Source organism: Heptranchias perlo, chromosome 13 (assembly GCF_035084215.1).
Source record: "Heptranchias perlo isolate sHepPer1 chromosome 13, sHepPer1.hap1, whole genome shotgun sequence".
NCBI lineage: Eukaryota > Metazoa > Chordata > Chondrichthyes > Hexanchiformes > Hexanchidae > Heptranchias > Heptranchias perlo.
This window is the reverse complement of record NC_090337.1, coordinates 69633499-69658310: the sequence shown is the minus strand read 5'-3', so window position 1 is coordinate 69658310 and position 24812 is coordinate 69633499. Positions and strand designations below refer to the sequence as shown.

General features: G+C 44.3%; 1 protein-coding gene across 1 annotated transcript in view; it reads left to right on the top strand.

Annotated features, from left to right (window-relative positions):
* The window catches only part of LOC137331693 (ephrin type-B receptor 1), a 514964-nt gene that overhangs the window by 462360 nt on the left and 27792 nt on the right, over positions 1–24812 (top strand). The window contains exon 13 of the mRNA XM_067995660.1: positions 21727–21876. Coding sequence (XP_067851761.1) covers positions 21727–21876 — 150 coding nt within the window. The remainder of the gene's footprint in view (positions 1–21726; positions 21877–24812) is intronic.

The following is a 24812-nucleotide window of genomic DNA, read 5'->3' as shown; positions in this document are numbered from 1 at the left end:
TTGGGAGTGTTTCACCAGCTGCGTCTGACAGCCTGTAGGATGATACAAACTGAACGCCTCTATCTGGTGTGAAGCAATGACAGTGAGCAGCCAAGCGAGTCAGAGTGTCAGTCCTTGTATAATATGAAAGGTTTGCTTCGCCTAGTTTATCCATAACAATGTCAGCGGGTGACAGTGATGCAAGTACTGTTGTCTGAGAGCACGCCACTTCCAGTCGACTGTTTCCCTTCTCTTTCGTTCGGTCGAAACAGAAGAGTCTGACACTTGACCACATTTAACAATTAATTAAGTACTGAAGTGGAAAAGCAATTATTTCCAAGACCGAGCAGGCTGCCTTGACATGGGGGTAGTTATTAGGTACAGCACTTTTCACAGTCCAGCACTACATGCTGGTAACTGGCACTGCCAAGGTCACATGTGCTTACCGCAGTGCAGGATCCAAGCTTCGGAGTGTAATGCTGTTGTACCTCATACCCAAGAGTCAGTATCGAGTACTTCCTGGTCAGGTATTGCTCAGGTTAGATTCACATCGAAGCCCACTCGACAACCTGCTCCTACAATCCTCACAGCAGCCCTCCATACTGCCTCTTCAGCATTTCCACAAGTGGCCCTGTGGCCACTCTCATTGACTAATGGCAGTTACCGCTGGATTATTGCCAATAGGAAGCACTGAGGGTAGCAAGGGCACAGAATATACTCTGGGTGGGGGACTTCAATGTCCATCACCAAGAGTGGCTCGGTAGCACCATTACTGACCGAGCTGGCCGAGTCCTGAAGGACATAGCTGCCAGACTGGGCCTGTGACAGGTGGTGAGCGAACCAACACGAGGGGAAAAACTTACTTGACCTCGTCCTCACCAATCTACCTGTCGCAGATGCATCTGTCCATGACAGTATTGGTAGGAGTGACCACCGCACAGTCCTTGTGGAGACGAAGTCCCGTCTTCGCACTGAGGACACCATCCAATGTGTTGTATGGCACTACCACCGTGCTAAATGGGATAGATTCAGAACAGAACTAGCAGCTCAAAACTGGGCATCCATGAGGCGCTGTGGGCCATCAGCAGCAGCAGAATTGTATTCCAGCACAACCTGTAACCTCATGACCTGGCATATTCCTCACTCGACCATTACCAACAAGTCAGGGGATCAACCCTGGTTCAATGAGGAGTGTAGAAGAGCATGCCAGGAGCAGCACCAGGCATACCTAAAAATGAGGTGCCAACCTGGTGAAGCTACAACTCAGGACTACATGCATGCTAAACAGCGGAAGCAACATGCTATAGACAGATCTAAGCGATTCCACAACTAACGGATCAGATCAAAGCTCTGCAGTCCTGCCACATCCAGTCGTGGATGGTGGTGGACAATTAAACAACTAACGGGAGGAGGAGGCTCTGTAAAATTCCCATCCTCAATGATGGCGGAGTCCAGCACATGAGTGCAAAAGACGTTTGCAACCATCTTCGGCCAGAAGTGCCGAGTGGATGATCCATCTCGGCCTCCTCCCGATAGCCCAACGATCACAGAAGCCAGTCTTCAGCCAATTCGATTCACTCCACATGATATCAAGAAATGGCTGAGTGCACTGGATACAACAAAGGCTATGGGCCCCGACATCATTACGGCTGTAATCCTGAAGACTTGTGCTCCAGACCTAGCCGCGCCTCTAGCCAAACTGTTCCAGTACAGCTACAACACTGGCATCTACCCGACAATGTGGAAAATTGCCCAGGTATGTCCTCTCCACAAAAAGCAGGACAAATCCAATCCGGCCAATTACCGCCCCATCAGTCTGCTCTCAATCATCAGCAAAGTGATGGAAGGTGTCGCCAACAGTGCTGTCAAGCGGCACTTACTCACCAATAACCTGCTCACCGATGCTCAGTTTGGGTTCCGCCAGGCTCCAGACCTCATTACAGCCTTGGTCCAAATATGGACAAAAGAGCTAAGGTGAGGTGAGAGTGACTGCCCTTGACATCAAGGCAGCATTTGACCGAGTGTGGCACCAAGGAGCCCTCGTAAAATTGAAGCCAATGGGAATCAGGGGGAAAACTCTCCAGTGGCTGGAGTCATACCTAGCACAAAGGAAGATGGTAGTGGTTGTTGTAGGCCAATCATCTCAGCCCCAGGACATTGCTGCAGGAGTTCCTCAGGGCAGTATCCTTGACCCAACCATCTTCAGCTGCTTCATCAATGACCTTCCCTACATCATAAGATCAGAAATGGGGATGTTCGCTGATGATTGCACAGTGTTCAGTTCCATTCGCAACCCCTCAAATAATGAAGCAGTCCATGCCCGCATGCAGCAAGACCTGGACAACATCCAGGCATGGGCTGATAAGTGGCAAATAACATTTGCGCCAGACAAGTGCCAGGCAATAACCATCTCCAACAAGAGAGAGTCTAACCACCTCCCCTTGACATTCAACGGCATTACCAACACCGAATCCCCCACCATCAACATCTTGGGGGTCACCATTGACCAGAAACTTACCTGGACCAGCCATATAAATACTGTGGCTACAAGAGCAGGTCAGAGGCTGGGTATTCTGCGGCGAGTGACTCACCTCCTGACTCCTCAAAGCCTTTCCACCATCTACGAGGCACAAGTCAGGAGTGTGATGGAATACTCTCCACTTGCCTGGATGAGTGCAGCTCCAACAACACTCAAGATGCTCGACACCATCCAGGACAAAGCAGCCCACTTGATTGGTACCCCATCCACCACCCTAAACATTCACTACCTCCACCACCGGCGCACTGTAGCTGCAGTGTGTACCATCCACAGGATGCACTGCAGCAACTCGCCAAGGCTTCTTCAACAGCACCTCCCAAACCCACAACCTCTACCACCTGGAAGGACATGAGCAGCAGGCACATGGGAACAACACCACCTGCACGTTCCCCTCCAAGTCACACACTGGCAGAGGGGAGAAAGTCTCACCTCGTTACCAAGGAGGTCATTGGACCCATAGGACCATCCAGTCCTCTCTCTACCATCAAAAAAATTACATTATGGCCGATCTAATTATGGTGTAAATGGAACTTTGATTATATACAGTTGCAGTCAACTTTAGTAAAGGACGGGGTTTAACCAAGCTTCAAACTTCCCTGTAACCACGCTCAATAATAAACCAGTATTAACCTGTCTGCCTCTTGGAGATGGAGCACGAGAAACTTTATCAAGCAGACAGTCTCACTCAGCTGATCCTGAAAGAGGATATCAGATTACCCAGGCACACATACATGATTCCCTCCTGTAAAGGCACAATCAGTTGCAAGCTGTTCTTCTGTTTGCCAAAGGTCTGTTTGTTTCATCTGATTAAAGCTTATTATTTTCTCTGACCGAAAAGGGAATTTATGGGAGTATTCAAAAGCATGACTTGTTGAGCATCTTCTGAAGTACCTTGGCAATATTGAGTAACGTAGATAGGATAGGGTGCAGGAGGATACCTTAAAATGCATCGTCATTTCAGAGCAGTTAGAGGAAATGCAAGTCATTGTAGAGATCAGACTGCGTATTGTGTGGAAAGTACTTGGAAAGAGAGAGATGATTGATTTTTTAAAATATATTGTCCACTATACATATGCCATTAAAGGTCAAACACAACAAGTATTGATGGAGTGAGAGGTAAAGATAGGAACAATGGAAGAAAGAGGGTGAAATAGTGGGCCACTTTTAGTTTGTAAATTATACTTTCAGAAAGAAAAAAATAGCCTTCTAGGACTTTGAAATAAATTTGATGTCAGATGAAGAGTGATAGATATGTGTCGGCACCTAACAGTGTGAGACATTTGGAGACCTAAACACCTCTTTTTTCTCACCGATTTTCTTTACTTACCTCCTGAAAGCACTCACTCCTTGCTGGGATACAGTTTCATGATCCCATTCTTTGTACCTCTTTCAAATGAGCGTCGGCAGCCTATTTGAGAATGGCAGGGAGGCAGGGGAAGAGACTGGCACCATAGCCAACCCGATCCTGTGCTCACCCAACATCTACATGTGTTGCATCTCTATTCTGGCTGGTGAATAGAGATCAGGAGCAGGAACATAGGAACAGGAACAGGCCATTCAGCCCCTCGAATCTGTTCCACCCTTCAATTAGATCATGGCTGATTTGTTCCTCAATTCCATTCACCCGCCTTTTCTCCATATCCCTTGATACCCTTACCTAGCAAAAGTTTGTTGCTCTCAGTCTTGAAAGCTTCAATTGACCCCCAGCATCCACGGAGGAGACAGTTCCAAGTTTCCACTACCCTTTGTGTGAAAAAGTGCTGCCTGATTTCACTCCTAAATGGCCTAACTCTAAATTTTAGATTGTGCCCCCTTGTTCTGGACTCCCCCACCAAAGGAAAATGTTTCTTTGTATCTACTTGAATGCCTTTATCATTTTAAATACCTCGATCAGTTCACCCCCTCAACATTCTAAACTCAAGGGAATGCAAGCCTAGTCTGTGCAACCTGTCTTCACAATTTAACCCTCTAAGCCCCGGTATCATTCTGGTGAATCTGCGCTGTATCCTCTCCAAGGCCAATATCTCCTTCCTAAGGAGTGGTGCTCAGAACTGAATGCAGTATTCCAGATGGGGTCTGACCAAGGCTCTGTACAACTGAAGCATAACTTCCTCCACTTTGTATTCCAGCCCCCGCCTTGAGATAAAGGCCAGCATTCCATTAGCCTTTTATGATTCTGGCCGATTTTCCCCCCTCCCAAACCCAGGGTCAATGAGACCAGTTATAATACCCCTGCTTCCGTTCCAGTGGAGATCTACAGATCAAAGCTAAGACTGTCCTGCTCTGTTAGACTCAACTACCCAATTGAACCTTCAGGGAAACCGACTACAATTAATTTTAATAGATTCCATAGAATAATGTACTTTAAACTCAGTGAAGTAGGATTTACTGCCCTGGCAGCACGTACCCATGTACAGCTATGAAACCTCTGAACTTCTAGTTCATTTACCTTTCATATTGTGCTTTAGAGCAGTCTATTTTAATTTGTTTGTTATTTGGGAGACTCCCCCTTTTACACTCAATAAATGAATGACCCAAAGCAAAATCTAGTGAATATTTTGTGAATTTATTTGCAGTTTTGCACTTGGTGGTGTATGTGAAGGGTATGTGTTTCCTTTGTGTATTTTGTATATAACCTGTACAGTTGTAATCCTTGTGAGCTCCATTGGCTCTTTGTAATGGAGATGTCAGTACCCTTGTTTTACGTGCTCCCCACACTGTGGGAACGGAAATAGCTGGTGTTCCTTGAACCAGACGGCTAACTGCCTGTGATACAGGGTAACCCTATCTGCATGAGCGACTATCCCTGAAGTACCTTCATCGGTGCCAAGGCTAATCTTTGCCTGGGTTGCTGGGATATAAGAAAGGAAAAATGAAAGAATGAACGAAAGACAGACAGAAAGAAAGAAAGAAAGAAAGAATGAATGAATACATTTGCATTTATGTGGTGTCTTGGCAGACTGTGACTAGTGGGGTACCACAGGGATCGGTGCTTGGGCCCCAGCTATTCACAATCTATATCAATGATTTGGATGAGGGAACCAAATGTAATATTTCCAAGTTTGCTTATGACACAAAACTAGGTGGGATCGTGAGTTGTGAGAAAGATGCAAAGAGGCTTCAAGGTGATATAGACAGGCTAGGTGAGTGGGCAAGAACATGGCAGATGGAATATAATGTGGAAAAATGTGAAGTTATCCATTTTGGTAGGAAAAACAGAAATGCAGAGTATTTTTTAAATGGTGAGAGATTGGGAAATGTTGATGTTCAAAGGGACCTGGGTGTTCGTGTACATGAATCACTGAAAGCTAACATGAGGGTGCAGCAAGCAATTAGGAAGGCAAATGGTATATTGGCCTTTATTACAAGAGGATTTGAGTACAGGAGTAAAGATGTCTTACTAAAATTATATAGGGCCTTGGTGAGACCGCACCTGGAGTATTGTGTACGATTTTGGACTCCTTACCTAAGAAAGGATATACTTGCCATAGAGGGAGTGCAACAAAAGTTCACCAGACTGATTCCTGGGATGGCAGGATTGTCGTATGAGGAGAGATTGAGTAGACTAGGCCTGAATTCTCTCAAGTTTAGAAGAATGAGAGGTGATGCCATTGAAACATACAAAACTCTTACAGGGCTCGACATGGTAGATGCAGGGAGGATGTGGACGTGGTGTATTTAGACTTCCAGAAGGCATTCGACAAGGTGCCACATAAAAGATTATTGCTCAAGATAAAGAATCACTGGATTGGGGGTAATATTCTGGCATGGGTGGAGGATTGGTTATCTAACAGGAAGCAGAGAGTTGGGATAAATGGTTCATTCTCGGACTGGCAACCAGTAGCCAGTGGTGTTCCGCAGGGGTCGGTGCTGGGTTCCCAACTCTTTACAATCTATATTAACGATTTGGAGGAGGGGACCGAGTGCAACATATCAAAGTTTGCAGATGATACAAAGATGGGAGGGAAAGTAGAGAGTGAGGAGGTCATAAAAAACCTACAAGGGGATATAGACAGGCTGGGTGAGTGGGCGGAGATTTGGCAGATGTAATACAATATTGGAAAATGTGAGGTTATGCACTTTGGCAGGAAAAATCAGGGAGCAAATTATTATCTTAATGGCGAGAAACTGCAGTGCAAAGGGATCTGGGGGTCCTAGTGCAAGAAAATCAAAAAGTTAGTTTGCAGGTGCAGCAGGTGATCAAGAAGGCCAACGGAATGTTGGCTTTTATTGCTAGGGGGATAGAATATAAAATCAGGGAGGTATTGCTGCAGCTATACAAGGTATTGGTGAGACCGCACCTGGAATACTGCATACAGTTTTGGTGTCCATACTTAAGAAAAGACATACTTGCTCTCGAGGCAGTACAAAGAAGGTTCACTCGGTTAATCTCGGGGATGAGGGGGTGGACATATGAGGAGAGGCTGAGTAGATTGGGACTCTACTCATTGGAGTTCAGAAGAATGAGAGGCGATCTTATTGAAACATATAAGATTGTGAAGGGGCTTGATCGGGTGGATGCGGTAAGGATGTTCCCAAGGATGGGTGAAACTAGAACTAGGGGGCATCATCTTAGAATAAGGGGCTGCTCTTTCAAAACTGAGATGAGGAGAAACTTCTTCACTCAGAGGGTAGTAGGTCTGTGGAATTTGCTGCCCCAGGAAGCTGTGGAAGCTACATCATTAAATACATTTAAAACAGAAATAGACAGTTTCCTAGAAGTAAAGGGAATTAGGGGTTACGGGGAGCGGGCAGGAAATTGGACATGAATTTAGATTTGAGGTTAGGATCAGATCAGCCATGATCGAGGGGCCGATTGGCCTACTCCTGCTCCTATTTCTTATGTTCTTATGATTCTCCTGGCTGGGGAGTCTAGAACCAAGGGTCACAGTCTCAAAATAAGGGGTAGGCCATTTAAGACTGAGATGAAGAGAAATTTCTTCACTCGGTGGGTGGTGGATCTTTGGAATTCTTTACCCCAGAGGGCTGTGGAGGCTCAGTCATTGAGTAGATTCAAAACAGAGAGCGATAGATTTCTAGATATTAAAGGCATCAAGGGATATGGGGATAGTGCAGGAAAATGGTGTTGAGGTGGAAGATCAGCCATGATCTTGTTGAATGTTGGAGTAGGCTCGAGGGGCTGGATGGCCTACTCCTGCTCCTATTTCTTATGTTCTTATGTTCTTGTCAAGGCTCTGGACATTTGGGTGCCAACCTTCGTTCAGTGTTAGCACTCTTGCCTCTGAGTCAGAAGGTTGTGGGTTCAAGTCCCACTCCAGGATTTGAGTACATAATCTTGGCTGACACTCCAGCTCAGTACTGAGGGACTGCTTCACTGTCAAAGGTGCTGTCTTTCAGATGAGATAATAAACTGAGGTCCCTTCTGCTCTGTCGCATGAAAAGATCCCACTGCCCTATTTGAAGAAGTGCAGGGGAGTTATCCCCAGTGTCCTGGTCAATATCTATTCTTCAACTAACATCACTAAAATATGATCTGATCACTTAAATGATCATTTGTTTGTGGGATCTTGCTGTGCGCAAATTAGCTGATGCATTGCTTAAATTAAACTGAGACTGCGCGTCTGAAGAATTTCATTGTCCGTGAAGCACTTTGGGACATGCTGAGGTTATGAAAGGCACTATAGAAATGGAAGTCTTTCTTAGCTCAAAATGCTTTGCATCGAATTGGTTTGAAACGCAGTCTGTTATGCTGGCAAAAGCCATGTCAATGCAAGGTCCCACAAATAGCAGTGGGATAGGTGACCAGTTCATCTGTGTTGTGAAAAGCCATTTGTACAGAACTAAGAGCTAAAAACACTTGGCAGGTCAGACTGTGGAGAGGGGTTAATGTTTCAAGTAGTTGACCTTTCGTCAGAAGACTTTGTACTGGTGCAAAACTGCACTGAGGTCATCGTCATTTAGCTGCTCCTGTACCTCTGTGCTCCTAATAGTGCTGGAGGCTATCTCCTCTGGGTACGCCTTGATCCTCCTGAGTGTAGAAAGTGTGCTCCATTGACTCCCTCTTCAATGGTTGTCTCCAATCATTTACCAATGGACTCCATGTACTTCAGCTCATCCAAAATTCTGCTGCCCGTATCCTAATTCGTACCAAGTCCCATTCACCTATCACCCCTGTGCTCGCTGACCTACGTTGGCTCCTGGTCTGGAAAAGCTTCAAATTAAAAATTCTCATCTTTGTGTTCAAATCCCTCCATGACCTCACCCCCTCCCTATCTCTGTAATCTCCTCCAGCTCTGAATCCTCTGAGATCCCTGCGCTTCTCCAATTCTTGCCTCTTACGCATCCCCAATTTTCATCGCTCTACCATTAGCGGCCGTGTCTTCAGCGTCCTAGGCGCTAAGCTCTAGAATTCCCTCCCTAAACCTCTCCACCTCCCTATCTCTCTGTCCTCCTTTAAGACACTCCTTATTATCTCTTTGACCAAACTTTTGGTCACTTGTCCTAATATCTGCTTATGTGGCTCGGCGTCAAATTTTGTTTGATAATCTCTCCTGTGAAGCGCATTGGGATATTTTACTACGTTAAAAGCGTTATATGAATGCAAGTTGCTGCTTTACGGCCCACATTTCCATGGTTGGTGACTGCAGTTGCGGTTTGGGCTGCTCCCTCAATCATGGTGGACTCCATCCTTTGAAGCACCACAGCGATGGACTCAGGAGACCTTATGCCATGTCCAGGTGTTGCACCATCCTCTTTAAAAGCTGGAAACGTAAGCAGTGCTTCATGAGGTAACCCTTGAGGGGCACTGAGCAGGCCACATCTCCGCTTTGCTCCAGCTAGCACCATCTTTTCTGACCTGTTATCACCAAGTACAGTGCTTCACCCAGTTGTTCTTTTCAAAGTAAAACCAGTACAGAGCAACAATCATCTTTACTTTCTCTTTTTTTTTGGTGAGTATTATTATGGAAGTGACACTGTTACAAACTGGGCTACTTCTCAAAAATTATTTTGTACACGTGTCCAATGCAACATTCCACTGCTGTACGCAAGTCCTCCTCTCTCTCTCTCTCTCTCTCTCTGTGAACCAGTAAAGTAAGTGGACTAGCTAGCTTCTGGGTGCACCCTTTTACTGTTGAGCTTACACACTGGAAATGGTAGGGGCTGCACACCATGTACTCCTGATCTCTCTGATTGATGGTAAAGGCTGTGCTGATAGACCATTTAATTCAGGTTGAAAGCCACAAATGAAGTTTATTAAGAAGTTAAATTAAACAGATGCAAAAGTGAAAACAGCGGATTTAACCAGCTTACAATACTTCATTTCACTGCGGGATCTGTTTCAAAGCCATAAAAGCTGCTGAACTTTACAGTTCTCTTCAGAAACATTGCACTATACATGTGATGAAGAAGTGTTACATGGGGCAGAGCTCTCACAAAACACCCTTCCAAATCCCAGCACATGTATTAGAACAGAAAAGTAGGAAATCACTGAAGGACTTAGAGAACCAGCATGATTATACTCTTCCTTTTATAGTCAAGCTGGTAAACAAGACAGATAAAAAAGTAACAACATAATTAAAGATGGCAATTAAAATAGATCTTAAAACCATAGACTGTAGGAAATAATCAATTGACAACCCAATAATTAAGCATTTGAAGAATAACATCACCCAGATCAGAAATATCTATTTCTGTTGTCTAATCGAGCAACCTGGTCAATGGTATGAACCACTTGTTTGCAGAATCCTCTTGTAAACATTAGAACAAGATAGCTTCCAGTTCACGTAGGTAAAACACAGATTTACCTATATTTGCTTCAATGAAATTAGAGATATCAGAGAAGAGAAGCAGCCCAAAGTTACACTACTTAAATAGCTAGGCAACTGGATATGGTGTTTCACACTTTCTCCCACACAGAAATAGATAGCTGTCTCAGACATTCACAGAATACTTTTTTAAATGTGTTACAACAGCGGCAAACTACAAATTCCTAATAAAAGATGATATAATATACGGATTCTTATGATCTAATTCAGGAGGAATGGGTCCGTCATGTACTGTGGAAATGGCACCTCTTGATGACATTGTTGGGGGAACCTGGCTGGAGGAGTTACTGAGCTCCCTGGTATGAGGGGAGTGGATTAACATCAGTTGGAATAGAGTCGCTAATCTGGGCTGCTGCAGCAGACATAACGTTTGAACTGTTTGTTAATTCAGATCCTTTCGCACTGTTTGATTCAGTAATGCTGCTTAGCTAATTCCCCTGGTGGTGTCTAAAGCAAATATTTAAATTACTTTTTAGAAAAGTGAATCAACAGAGAGACAGGAATAAACAAGAGGTTTATTGAAGGTTAATAAAAATCCTTTGGATTCATATTTTTAAAAGGCAGTGTGATGCCTCTATACCCTCCATGATGCCAAGCAACTCGGTGTGAAATTTCTTTCCAATTTACAAACCTCCAAGATGTGTCACCAGTAAACTATGTCATGGGCATCTTGCCATGGCACCTCTTTGTCCCTTTGTGCCCCCCTGTTCAGTGATTGGGATTCTAATTGCTGCATACTGGCTGTGACTGTGAAGGCCACAATCACTCTGCCTATCCATTGCGCAATGAGATGACAAAGCAAATATAAGACATTTCAGCAATTTGCATCTTCAAGTGGGGTGGGAAGAGTAGCATAAATACTGAGACCACAAACTGAATAGGAAGATGGTGTTCGGTAACCATTGGGGTAAAATTCAAATTGGGTGGTAGTGGATTGGCTGGCTGTGAGATCTTTTACATCCACTTGAGAGGGTCTTGGTTTAATGAGTCATCTGAAAGATGGCACTTCTGACAATACTGCACTGGAGTGTTAGCCTAGATTATGTGTTTAAGTCTCTGGAGTGGGATTTGAATCCATGACTTTCTAACTCAGAAGCAAGTGTGCTACCCACTGTGCCAAGGCTAATACCCCTTAAAGAAGGAAACAATAAGGAGGTGCAGGAAAGTAATGTGTAAATCCCACCCCCTTCAAAAGTGAGTAAAAATGCAACATTTACAGTAAAACTCATAGATGCCATGATCTAGGACTTTCCCTTATACCACCAAAATTCCCAGGTCTGAGGAAACTCGTGCTTTTACTCAAATGTCATGATGCAGACACCATGTTACAAACTCACAGATTAACTTCTGAGTGAAATGTTAAACTAAGTAAAACTGAAATGGCAGATGTCTGATAAAGAATTCTTTCTGCAAAAAGTACATGCCGAATATTATATACAAGGGAAGCAGATAACAAGCAGAACCCTGACATTTAAGCTGAGTTGACATTGAGCGCGGCTGAAACAAGGTAATATCCTTTAATGTTCACACGGCTGAGCAACTTGAGATCTCGCTGTGTTTAACAAGAAACAGTTGGGTGGATTAGAGGGCTGAGGGTCCTCATTTTCTTGACTGTACAAATGGCAGTAGCAACAGTTTGCAGTGAGACGTACAGCAGAGCCCTCATTATAATACACTTTGGGTCTAAATTTCACCCTCATCGCAGGGCATTACCAGCTGAGCACATCTCCCATGTGTTACAGAACCCGCCAGATTTTCATTTCAGATTAAATCAGTGGAAATGAAAATCGGGCCAGGTCTATTACAGGGGGGAATCCGTTCTTCCAATTTACCACTCAAGGTGGGGGTGAAAATTAGCCCCAGTGTCGTTAGTTCCCAAAGACATTGCAATTATTACAGGTGGGTGGGGGGGAGGAGTCCAGTGTATTAAACGTAATGTAAGATCCTCCTTTTAAATTGGACTCATTGCTGGGGTCTTAGATCTAACTGGTACTTAGGATCTTATAAGGAAAGTGGGAATTGCTTTAGTGCTGGTTATCAGAGCATATACTGGGAGACTCGATGTAAAAGTCACTCTCACACTGTCAATTAGATCCCTTCAGCTTATCTTCAATTCTGCCCAGTGTGGATCACTCTGAACTCCAAATTCTACCTCTGCTCCTTCCAAGATGGATTTTTTTTTGATAATTTCTTTGATTTTGTTCTCTTTTCCTTTCATAGAGTTTCTCTAAACCACACACTTGACCTGGTTGATAGATCCCTAAGGAACACACGTCCCGGTTGAATGATCTCTAAGGAACACATCTGTCCAGGTTGATGGATCCCTAAGCCACATATCTGTCCGGGTTGATGGATCCCTAATCCACACATCAGTCTGAGTTGATGGATCCCTAAACCACACATCTGTTGGGGTTGATGGAACCCTAAGCCACACATCTGTTGGGGTTGATGGAACCCTAAGCCACACATCTGTTGGGTTTGATGAAACCCTATGCTACACATCTGTCCTGGTTAATGGATCTCTAGGCCACACATCTGTCTGTGTTGATGGATCCCTAAGCCACACATCTGAATGTGTTGATGGATCCATAAGCCACACATCTGAATGTGTTGATGGATCCATAAGCCACACATCGGTCTGTGTTGATGGATCCATAAGCCTCACACCTGTCCCAGTTGATGAATTGCTAAACCACACATCTGTCTGGGTTGATCCCTAAGCCACACATCTGTCCAAGTTGATAGATCCCTAAGCCAAACATCTGTTGGTTTTGATGGAACCCTAAGCCACACATCTGTCCTGGTTAATGGATCTCTAGGCCACACATCTGCCTGTGTTGATGGATCCCTTAGCGATGCATATATCTGTGTTGATGGATCCCTAAGCCACACATCAGTCTGTGTTGATGGATCCCTAAGCCACACATCTGTCCCTGTTGATGATTTCCTAAACCACACATCTGTCCGGGTTGATCCCTAAGCCACACATCTGGCCGGGTTGATCCCTAAGCCACACATCTGTCCGAGTTGATGGATCCTGTAGCCACACACCTGTCCCAGTTGATGGATCCCTAAGCCACACATCTGTCTGTGTTGATGGATCCCTAAACCACACATCTGTCCGAGTTGATGGATCCCCAAGCCGCACACCTGTGCTGGTTGTAAGATCTGACGTGAGAATTGCTTGCAAGTATATCTGTGTTTCGAAACTGGGGATGGAATTCAGTTTGAGTTATTCAATAGAAAAGCCAGCACTACTAACTCCATCTAAATAGGAATGCTGTCTGCATAGATTTTTTTAACATTTTAACAACCTTTAAAGGAACTTGTCATCAGAATTGTTGACACATCCCTTGGACATGTGAACTGCAACTCACTAATACTGTTGTGTAGTTCTTATATTGTGAAGTCAAAACAATATTATACAATTGTTCATATCGTCCCTGGCATGTCAGTTTTAGTGAGACGTTCATCTTTGTGGCTCATTACTATCCCACTTGACATTTGAACACATTATTACTTTTCAAAATGAAGAACTCCCATTTTGTTGCTCGAGCTCTCCTGCTCTGAGCTGCCCTGAAAGCATAAACCACCCATCTCTAGCTTTTGATTTCAGTATTGCTGCATCTTAGTATTCCAGACAGTGGATTATCCTTGAATGTGAATAGAATCAGAAGGCAATAATCAAGATGCAGGCCCATACCTGGTGACTGACAGCACACAGAGGGCATAGCTGAATATCCCTAGTGCTGTGATGTAGAGCTGGTGTTACAGGTCGTGAAGGACATGCCATCCATATTAGATTAGGGCCCCCGGAATCAGCCTAGCTATATACAGCTGGTATCACTCAGCTGCTTTTCAATCTGAAAGGCAAATTTTTAACTCCGACTTGACACAAAACACGTGCTATAATATAAAAGCCCCACTCTCATTCCACGGTTCAAGAGAGTGATTGACAGCGGGACGAGGGAAGTTTTAATCAACAGCTACTTTCTAACACAGCGACACATGGTGAGAGTGGAGCCTTTGTGTCTAAGATTTCCATTGCAAATCGCACCTTCCATCTAGCTAATAATTAGGAACACACTGTTGTTCTTTAGAAAATGGTTTTCGACTCCAGGTATTTTCCCACATTCTTCACAACCTAATCAGCCCAGGAACTCTGCTGTCACTGGGTTTAATTACCACAGACGTGAAGGCGTGAGGTAGTGTTACCGAGCTTTTCTCCCTGTAGTATTTCATATTACTGAGGGGACAGAGGATTCTCATGGAAACCATGAGAACATGTTCAAGATCTCTGCAAAACAGCCAGCAGACTTTTGAAGTTTTGAATTCTTGTAATGGATTTGGAGTTTACCCGTAATCCATCCACTACACATTGCTTCCTGATATGAATCTGCTCCGGTGACATCGTGAATATTAATCCTTTCACGTATGAGTTCCATCTTGTATCTATGCCTCGATGGTCAGTAGCTGCTCAGACACACTGCCAGCATGAAAAGGACAAAGCAGCTCACATTAACCACCATCTGTAATAAAATATTAAAAGTCCTCCGTACAGCACTCACTTCATGCAAGCGTCACACTTCCTGCCACACTTTAGCGTGACTCATTATGAGCAATGCCACGGGAGATCTGCTGGTAAACATAATAAACAGATACCAGAGAATTATGTCAAGGCTGTGACCAAGTTCAGAGATGGGAATGGTTGTTAAAATCTACTTAAGAATCATTCAGTATGCCCTTTTTTAATTAAATCTGAATGTTAAAAACTATGTTGTTCATAATTTGTATCTGGAACTCAATCAGATTGCTATCTTGTAACTGCTCTCAATTGTTAATTATTGTGGCTACAACATATGTGAACCCCTTGGTTATATAAAGCAGAGGGCCCAATTTGATAACTATCTTGGAATCAGTCTTTGGTACCCAATATTCCTCCTTTGGTTGTGACATTTGGAGAGATTTTCCTGGGCACAGTAAATATTGGAAAATTGAGCGATGTGTAAAGGAAGGGTTTCCTATATCCAGGCAAATGTCCCCTATTGAATTTTGTCAAGAAACTCATCTTATGGGTGCTGAGACAAACAAATTGGAGAGGATAGAGGGGAGTCTAAAATTATGGCAGGTAAAAAACAAGTAATATTGAAGAAATCACTTCTAATACAAATGAAGGATGTATATGATTCTGATGGGCAGTATGCTGGGATCCTGATTAATGTAGAGGGGAATGTTTTGATTGTCAGCTTAAACTCCCATCCTTTTTGCTTGAATACCTTCAGATGTGAATATTTAACTCATGTTGGCTGATGGCCAGAGCACTATCTAAGACGTTACCTGCCATCGGGCTTTGGACTGTGAAGCCCGTCTGGCCTGAAAGGGAGAGTTTTGTCACTTTGAAGTATCTTGCGAGATGTTTTCCTGATGACACAATTAACGGCCGATGACCTATTCCCTCTGTAAAACTCTGTCCTGGTTATGGTTGAGAATCTTTTCATAACATTTCCATAGAAAGCATTTGAAAAAAAAAGAGTTACTTTAAATGTTGTGTCTTAAATCATAGCCCCAATTTTAACCCTGCAGCGTGCAATTTTCCCATTTCCACCAGCCGGCCTGCGTGTCATCCCTACCAGCATCCGCAGACTCAGTGCTGGAATATTTAAATCAGGCGCAGGAGTAAAAATTGCACCGGCCTCACGCTGGCACCATCGTGAGTGCTTCCCTCCTGCTCCGGTCCCCAAATGCCGCATTCCCACCCCAGGTTAAAATTGGGGATCTAGTGTATTCCTGCAAATAATAAGCAATTCTGTGGCTTATCTCCATAATCGATAAACACCTCACACCCATTGTGTTAGAAGGTTTTGGGGCTCTTTTTCACTCTGAACAGTCAGGAATAAACCAGAGTTATAGACACTTAAAAGGCAGTATAGCTTTTGTAACAGAGAAAATGCTGAAACAAAAAGGCTCCAGTAAAGACAGGCTCAAAGATTTAGAATGAAAAGGAATCAGTCTGTTTTAGTCAAGCAGGACGACCCACTGAAGTGGGGTAGCGTAACATATTCATTATTTTTATGCAATTACGCAAAGACAATAAGCAAATCGATTGCCTTGTACATTCGCTTTACGGTGGAATAGAGCAGCTTTACCCTTCAAGCCAAGCATCGCCTCATCTTGTGTCAGCTCAGGCCGCCTTTGGAAAGATTAAAGAAACACACATGGCAAAGACGTGAGGATCCAGCCCAGATCATGAGGATGCTGTTGTTACATTCCTGGGTCACGCTATTGTACAGGTAGATACGGAGCACTGTGAGTCAACTCACATCAAAATAAAATGTCCAGACAGCGTAAGGGAGGGACTGACACCACTGAGACGTTAGGTACAGCAAAAAGGAAGACTTGCATTTATATAGCGCCTTTCACGACCTCAGGGCGTCTCAAAGCACTTAATAGCCAATGAAGTACTTTTAAAGTGTAGTCATTGTTATAATGAAGCAACCTTGAATTTGGAACAGTTCTGTGACGGATAAATAACATCTGTGGTATCGAGAACTTGCTGCAGCATCCGATGTGTCAATAGGGTTTCCTGATCACACCGTTGTAGATATCTGACCTGCCCGAAAGTTGCCATCACAGAATTTAATTACCCTTGTTTAATGGATTGAGTGGAGCAGCTCATTGTCTCAGGCAGCAGGTCCAGATGGGAAATCTAATTCTTCTCCTTATACGGGCTAGAAATTCCCCTGAAGTCAATGGAAAATGAAATCAGGCCGAGTGCACAACGGGGCTGCTGATTCGCCATCACCCGTTTTGCACAACTGCCCAAAGCGAGTTTCTACCCCTACGGATCTTATTTACCTACAGTTGAAACCCTCGTTGCTAGTTTCTATTCTCACTTTAGTGAAACTTGAGACTGCAACATTCTCCAATCCTGCACTGCTCACATTAGATTTATTGTAACAGGGTGTAAGTGCAAAAGGATTAGCCAGTGTTTGAGGCAGGATCTTTGTTTTGCATCTTGACATCAGTCTAACTGTCGGGTGTGACTTTTTGTTTTATTTTCTCTCTTTTGGCCTCCTCGGGCCACACATCAGACAACCTGGGGCCATTCTTCCTACTGTGCCACCCTTGAACCAGGCATTGGCCCCCATAGGGTGAGCTGCCCACTGGTCCTGTGGGAGAGGCTTGGTATCAGCCTTCACCACATCACCAACAGTGACGGCCCCTGAATGCAAACCCCGACCTGGTCATTCTGTTGCACAGCATGCTGGGAAGTCAATGGTGGGTTTCCGCCCCTTTTGCATGATCCAGACAGAACAAAGCACTTTATAGATAGAAAGACTTGCATTTATATAGTGCCCTTCATGAGCTCAGGACATTCCAAGGCCCAATGAAGTTTTTTTTTTTGAAGTGTAGTCACTGTTGTAATGTAGGAAACGCGGCAGCCAATTTGCGCACAGCAAGATCCCACAAACAGCAATGGGATAAATGACCAGATCATCTGTTTTCTTAGGTGCTAGTTATAGAACGATATATTCAAAGTGTTTAAAATTATGAAATGGCCAGACAGTGTAGATACAATCAGACTGTTTCCTGTAATTGAGGGTCTAGAACGAGAGGCCATAGATACAAGATTAAATGTGAGAGATTTAGGACAGTGGGCAGGAGAAACCTCTTCACACACAGAGTTGTGAGGCTGTGGGATTCACTTCCAGGGTTAGTGGTTGAGGCAGAAACAATGTCAACATTCAAGGTTAGATTAGATAGGTGGAGGAAGGAAAGGGGTTGAAACGATCTGGGAACATGATATGGGCGGCTCAACATGGTCAAGACTATTTGCCCATGTGGAGGGTAAATGTCGACATGGACTGGTTGGACTGAATGGCCTCTTTCTGTGTCGTACCGTCTATGTATTTCTACGCAAGCCCAATCGGGGGAGGGGGGATATATTCCATGTAGGGGGAGGGGTGCAGTAGTTTAGGCGGTGTCTGGGGATGTTCCTGGACTACCCTGGCAGATGTGCCCCTAATAGGCCCTTTGGACCTTATGTCTACTGAGATCAGGTCTCGGTCCTGTGCTGGGCCTTAGCAGAGACCGATAGTACAGAAAGCAAACGGCACTTGACCGCAGAAGGATCCAGTTGCCACAGGGGCCTCCTGGTCTGAGGGGAAAAAATACAATGAAGACTTCACCTTTTGATCTTCAGCCCAAGTGCCCTCTTGCCTCCATTGCCTCTGCAGATTTTTGACCAAAATATGAGTCCAACTCACGGGCCTCTCAATGTAATTAATCATGTTTAGGATCTGTACAAACCATCACAGTTCAGTGATGTTCTTGATGTATACACTTCTGAATCATCTCACACAACAACTCACAGTAAGACTCGGGAGCTCAACGCTGTGATGGGAAGCTGTTTTTTTCCCACTTAAATAAAGGTGCAGAGGTTAATAGGGACTAATTTATACAAATGTTAAGCGTTTTTCTAACTCCTTCCCACGGGGCTAACAGTTTCACAGATAGCTTCCAGCACCTGATTATTGTTGTGTCAGTTCCCCTTTTTACATCCAATTACGCAGCAACCTTACACCCAGTATGAACTCAGGATTTGTTACCAGTTATTAGAGGATGGTATCACCTCAATGATAGAGTTATCTTTTCTGCTTTGTTCTCCACTCTGGAAGGTGACGTTTCACTTTGAGGGACAGTACTATCCTTCAGTATGGCATCCAAGTGGCTATTCTCAATGGGTGAGTCTAGACAGTGTGAGGCTGAGTCCAGCCCTCTCCTCCCTGACAGCCACGCACATGCATAGTTGAGCGAAAGGCATTGGGTGTTGATGTACTGGGGCCAGCTGTAGTGCTCCCTCCAATTCTGCCCCCAGCCAAAACCTGCCAACTCTGCACAGACCAGGGAATGGATGTAGGTCAGTTCCACTCATCCAAAGGATGGCACCTTCAACAGTGCAACATCCCCTCAGTATGAGATCAGGTGTAGGTCCTGTTCTGGGCCTCAGCAGGGACCTAAATTTCGCCTGTGGGCATCAGATTATCATGGAATCATGGAATGGTTACAGCACAGAAGCAGGCCATTCGGCCCATCGAGCCCATGCCAGTTCTTTGTAAGAGCAAAAGAGCAATCCGGTTCGTCCCGTTCCCTCACTCTTTCCCCGTAGCCCTGAAAACTTTTTCCCTTCAAATATTTATCCAATTCCTTTTGGAAAACCACAAATGCATCTGCATCCACCACCCTTTTAGGCAGCACATTCCAGATCATAACTACTCGCTGCATAAAAAAGTTTTTCCTCATGTCGCCTTTGGTTCTTTTGCCAATCACCTTAAATCTGTGTCCTCTAGTTATCGGCCCTTCCACCAATGGGAACAGTTTCTCTTTATTTACTTTATCTAAACCCGTCATGATTTTGAACACTTCTATCAAATCTCCTCTCAACCTTCTCTGGTCTAAGGAGAACAACCCCAGCTTCTCCAGTCTATCCATGTAACTGAAGTCCCTCATCCCTGGAACCATTCTAGTAAATCTTTTCTGCACCCTCTCTAAGGCCTTCACATCCTTCCAAAAATGTGGTGCCCAGAATTGGACACAATACTCCGGTTGTGACCAAACCAGTGTTTTATAAAGGATCACCATACCTTCCTTGTTTTTGTACTCTATGCCTCTATTTATAAAGCCCAGGATCCCGTATGCCTTTTTAACTGCTTTCTCAACCTGTCCTGCCACCTTCAAAGATTTGTGTACATATACCCCCAGGTCTCTCTGTTCCTGCACCCCCTTTAGAATTGTACCTTTTAGTTTATATTGCCTCTCCTCGTTCTTCCTGCCAAAATGTATCACTTAACACTTCTCTGTGTTAAATTTCATCTGCCATGTGTCTGCCCATTCCACCAGCCTATCTGTATCCTCTTGAAGTCTATCACTATCCTCCTCACTGTTCACTACACTTCCAAGTTTTGTATCATCTGTAAATTTTGAAATTGTGCCCTGTACACCCAAGTCCAAGTCATTAATATGTATCAAAAAAAGCAGTGGTCCCAGCACTGACCCCTGGGGAACACCACTGTACACCTCCCTCCAGTCCGATAAACAACCGTTCACCACTACTCTCCGTTTCCTGTCACTTAGCCAATTTTGTATCCATACTGCCACTGCCTCTTTTATTCCATGGGCTTCAATTTTGCTGACAAGCCTATCATGTGGCACTTTATCAAATGCCTTTTGAAAGTCCATATTCAGAACATCAACTGCATTGCCCTCATCAACCCTCTCTGTTACCTTTATGTATTTGAAAGTCCTGGAGTGAATCTTGAACCCACAACCATCTGACTTGGTGTGCTGCCAGGTGAGCCATTGCTTAAACTTGGTGTATTGATCCTACCATTGTTTTGTTAAAGGAGAAGTTTGGTATTTGCTGCTCTCTAAGCACAATTTAAAAGTATCTTCCATCAAGGTCTGGGTGATTCAGTGCACCTTCCTCTCCATGAGCCTGTGGTTCGAATCCCAAATTGACTGATCAGATGGAAGTATTTCACTCGCTGACAGCTGGGAGAATGAGTTTGAGGAGATTCTATGAGAAGTTTCTAGTAGGCACAAGTCCACAGCACAATGCACCCACACTAATTGGTGCTAAACTAGGCAACCAACGAGGGTTAGGATGGCCGGTGTGGGGAACACTGGTGCTATAGAAAGTGCTCTTTGGCAGTCAGGTAAATTATTGAGACAGGGAGTTTTAGCCTCTGTTTAACCCTCGATCTACCTTATCTGGGTGTGCTTGCTGCTGGCACTGGGTGCAAAAAAGTAGGAACATTACCCATTTCTCAGCCTTGACAACCTTCAACTTGAGGAGTAGTAAAAGAAAGAAAGAACTTGCATTTCCATAGCGCTGTTCATGACCTCAGGACATCCCAAAGCGCTTTACAGCCAATGCAGTACTTTTTGAATAGTAGTCACTGATGTAATGTCGGAAATATGGCAGTCAATTTGTGCACAGCAAGGTCCCACAAACAGCAATGAGATAATGACCAGATAATCTCTTTTTTAGTGATGTTGGTTGATGGATAAATATTGACCAAGACACCAGGTAGAACTCCCCTGCTCTTCTTCAAATAGTGCCATGGGATCTTTTATGTCCACCTGAGAGGGAAGACAAGGCCTCAGTTGAACATCTCATCCCAAAGACCGCACCTCTGTCAATGTAGTATTCCCTCAGTACTGCACTGGAGTGTCAGCCTAGATTTTTGTGCTCAAGTCTCTGGAGTGGGACTTGAACCCACAACCTTCTGACTCAGACACGAGAGGGCTACCAACTGAGCCATGGCTTTCACAGTGGAGTTGCTACTGCCTCTTTACATAGAGAAACACCTTGGCAGAACAGAGACACTAACAGAGAACTGTCATTATCCGTTTGTACAGGGCGGAAAGATTCCCGTGCGATGGACTGCACCGGAGGCGATTGCGTATCGCAAGTTCACTTCAGCCAGCGACGTGTGGAGCTATGGAATTGTCATGTGGGAAGTGATGTCTTTCGGAGAGAGGCCGTACTGGGACATGTCAAATCAGGATGTAAGTGCATACATCTGAAAATACCAGTGCTCCCAATCCTTATATAATTAAACCCCCAAAAAATATAAGAAACTACTTTCATAAATGGATAAAAAGAAAAACGCATGACTGCTGAAAATCAAAAAAAGAACAGAAAATGCTGGAAGTACACCATGGGTTAATTCAGTGGATGAAAGAGAAGGACAAGTCCATGTTCCGACCGGATCCATTGATCAGAATTAAATCTGATGAAAGGTCCACCTGTCAGAATTCACTCGGCTTACTCTTTCGCAGGCTGACTGATCTGCTGCATATTTCCAACATTTTCATTTTATTATTAATACCTTAATACTCTTAATTCTAAAATGTCCTGAGTGGTACTGAGACCTCACAATCATCCGATGAAATAGTGTGGAAGTATCTGTTGGAGAACTGGTCAAATCTTCCTCAAAACAGACACGGCCTCGATTTTAACTCTGGGCGGGTTTTGGGCACGTGACTGGTGAAGTGAGTTAAAATCTCACCTGCTGCCGCAGAAATCAAGCCCGGGCTATTTTAACTCTCAGCCCTCGTTAACATACCATCTGTCCAACTCCGCCTGTTGGCACGCCGATACGTTTGGAAAAGGGGATTCTGGCACGGTCTTGCAGGAGGGAAGAGGAGGGTGGAGAGAGAGTCTGGGATAGGAGAGACTTAAACTTTCTTTTTGGGGCCCGGAGGAGCACTCCTTCTCCTCTGGGCCCCACAAAGGAAAGTAAAATCATACCTTTCAGGGCCTCGACATGTCCCGGTCCTCTTCTGACCAGCTTCAGCCTGGCGGGAATGGCGTACTTTCCCACTCAGGCCTGAGTTAAAATTGCTGTCGGGGCCCGATGACGTCATCAGGCCCCGACGGCACGTTTAAAGAAGGAAAGGACCCCGCCAGTTTCAGGTGGGTGCCCTTGTCACGTGCGCAGAAGAGCAGGTTAAAATCAGGATTGGCGCGAAGCGCGTGGGAAACGGGCAGGTAAGTCATTTTAACTGCCTACCTGCTTGGTTTCTGCTGGGCAGGCAGGGTTAAAATCCCCCCATGAATTCTACCCTGTTCGACTTCACTGGAGTGTGTAGTGTGAACAGTGCATGCCCACGTGAACAGTGCATGTGTCTTCGTTGTATTTTTCTCCATAACAATATGCCCATATTTTTTTATCCCCCTCTAATTGGTGTTCTTTGGGGTTTTTTTGAGACCGTGTGAGATAACTAAGGTTGAAGTAATTTCTTTGTCTTGATCAGCACAGTGGTGCCGCTGTGCATAATGACAAACTGATTAGCAGCTAATGGGCTTTGATTAGCGATTTGCTTTATCCTACATGAGCTCCCCAGCTTTCAGGCAGATGTTACGGATTGCGTGGCACCTTGACGGCTCGAGCCTGTGGATCAGGTCTGTAGTGTCCGTGTTTCTGACAGATGCTGACGCCCAGTGGGAGGTCCTAGACTTTGAGCTATAATTTTGAGCTAAGAAAGACCTCGGAAAGCTAAATCGGAGTATTTTCTAAATGGTGAGAAATTAGTAACTGTAGAGGAGTAGAAAGATTTGGGAATCCAAGTAAACAAATCACTTAAAGCTAGTGGACAGGTACAAAAAGCAATCAAAAAGGCTAATGGAATGTTGGCCTTTATCTCAAGGGGCCTGAAAAACAAAGGGGTGGAAATTATGCTACAGTTATATAAAGCTCTGGTTAGACCACATCTGGAGTACTGTGTTCAGATCTGGGCACCACACCTTAAGAAGGATATATTGGCCTTGGAGGGGGTGCAATGCAGATTCAACAGGATGATGCCAGGGCTTAGAGGGCTAAATTATGAGGACAGGTTGCATAAACTTGGCTTGCATTCCCTTGAGTATAGAAGATTGAGGGGTGATCTAATCGAGGTGATTAAAATGTTAAAATAATTTGATAGGATAGGTACGGAGAATTTATTTCCTCTGGTGGGGGAATCAATAACAAGGGGACATAATGTTAACCCCTTGAGCATGCTCCGCCTTTCAGTCAGATCATGGCTGATCTGTCCCTCAGCTCCATTTACCTGCCTTTGCTCCAAATCCATTGTCTAACAAAAATCTATTAATCTCAGTCTTGAAAGCTCCAACTGTCCCAGCATCCACAGCCTTTTGGGAGAGAGAATTCCAGATTTCCGCTACTCTTTGTGTAAAAAAGTGCTTCCTAATTTCTCTCCTGAATGGCCTAGCTCTAATTTAATTTGATATCTGTGAAAGAATCAATTTCAGATTGGTTGGATCTCTGAACCCAGTTGCCCACACATGCCCGATTAGTGGTAATCATTACCGTCCAGTCTTCTGTGTTTTACCATCTTGATTGGCACAGAAGAATTAAAGGACCTACTCCGTTAATGGTAGGGCATTGGGGAGAGTTATAGAACAAAGAGATCTAGGAGTACAGGTTCATAGCTCCTTGAAAGTGGAGTCACAGGTGGATAGGGTGGTGAAGAAGGCATTCGGCATGCTTGGTTTCATTGGTCAGAACATTGAATACAGGAGTTGGGATGTTTTGTTGAAGTTGTACAAGACATTAGTAAGGCCACACTTGGAATACTGTGTACAGTTCTGGTCATCCTATTATAGAAAGGATATTATTAAACTAGAAAGAGTGCAGAAAATATTTACTAGGATGCTACTGGGACTTGATGGTTTGACTTATAGGGAGAGGTTAGACAGACTGGGACTTTTTTCCCTGGAGAGTAGGAGGTTAAGGAGTGATCTTATAGAAGTCTATAAAATAATGAGGGGCATAGATAAGATAGATAGTCAAAATCTTTTCCCAAAGGTAGGGGAGTCTATAACGAGGGGACATAGATTTAAGGTGAGAGGGGAGAGATACAAAAAGACCCAGAGGGGCAATTTTTTCACTCAAAGGGTGGTGAGTGTCTGGAACGAGCTGCCAGAGACAATAGTAGAG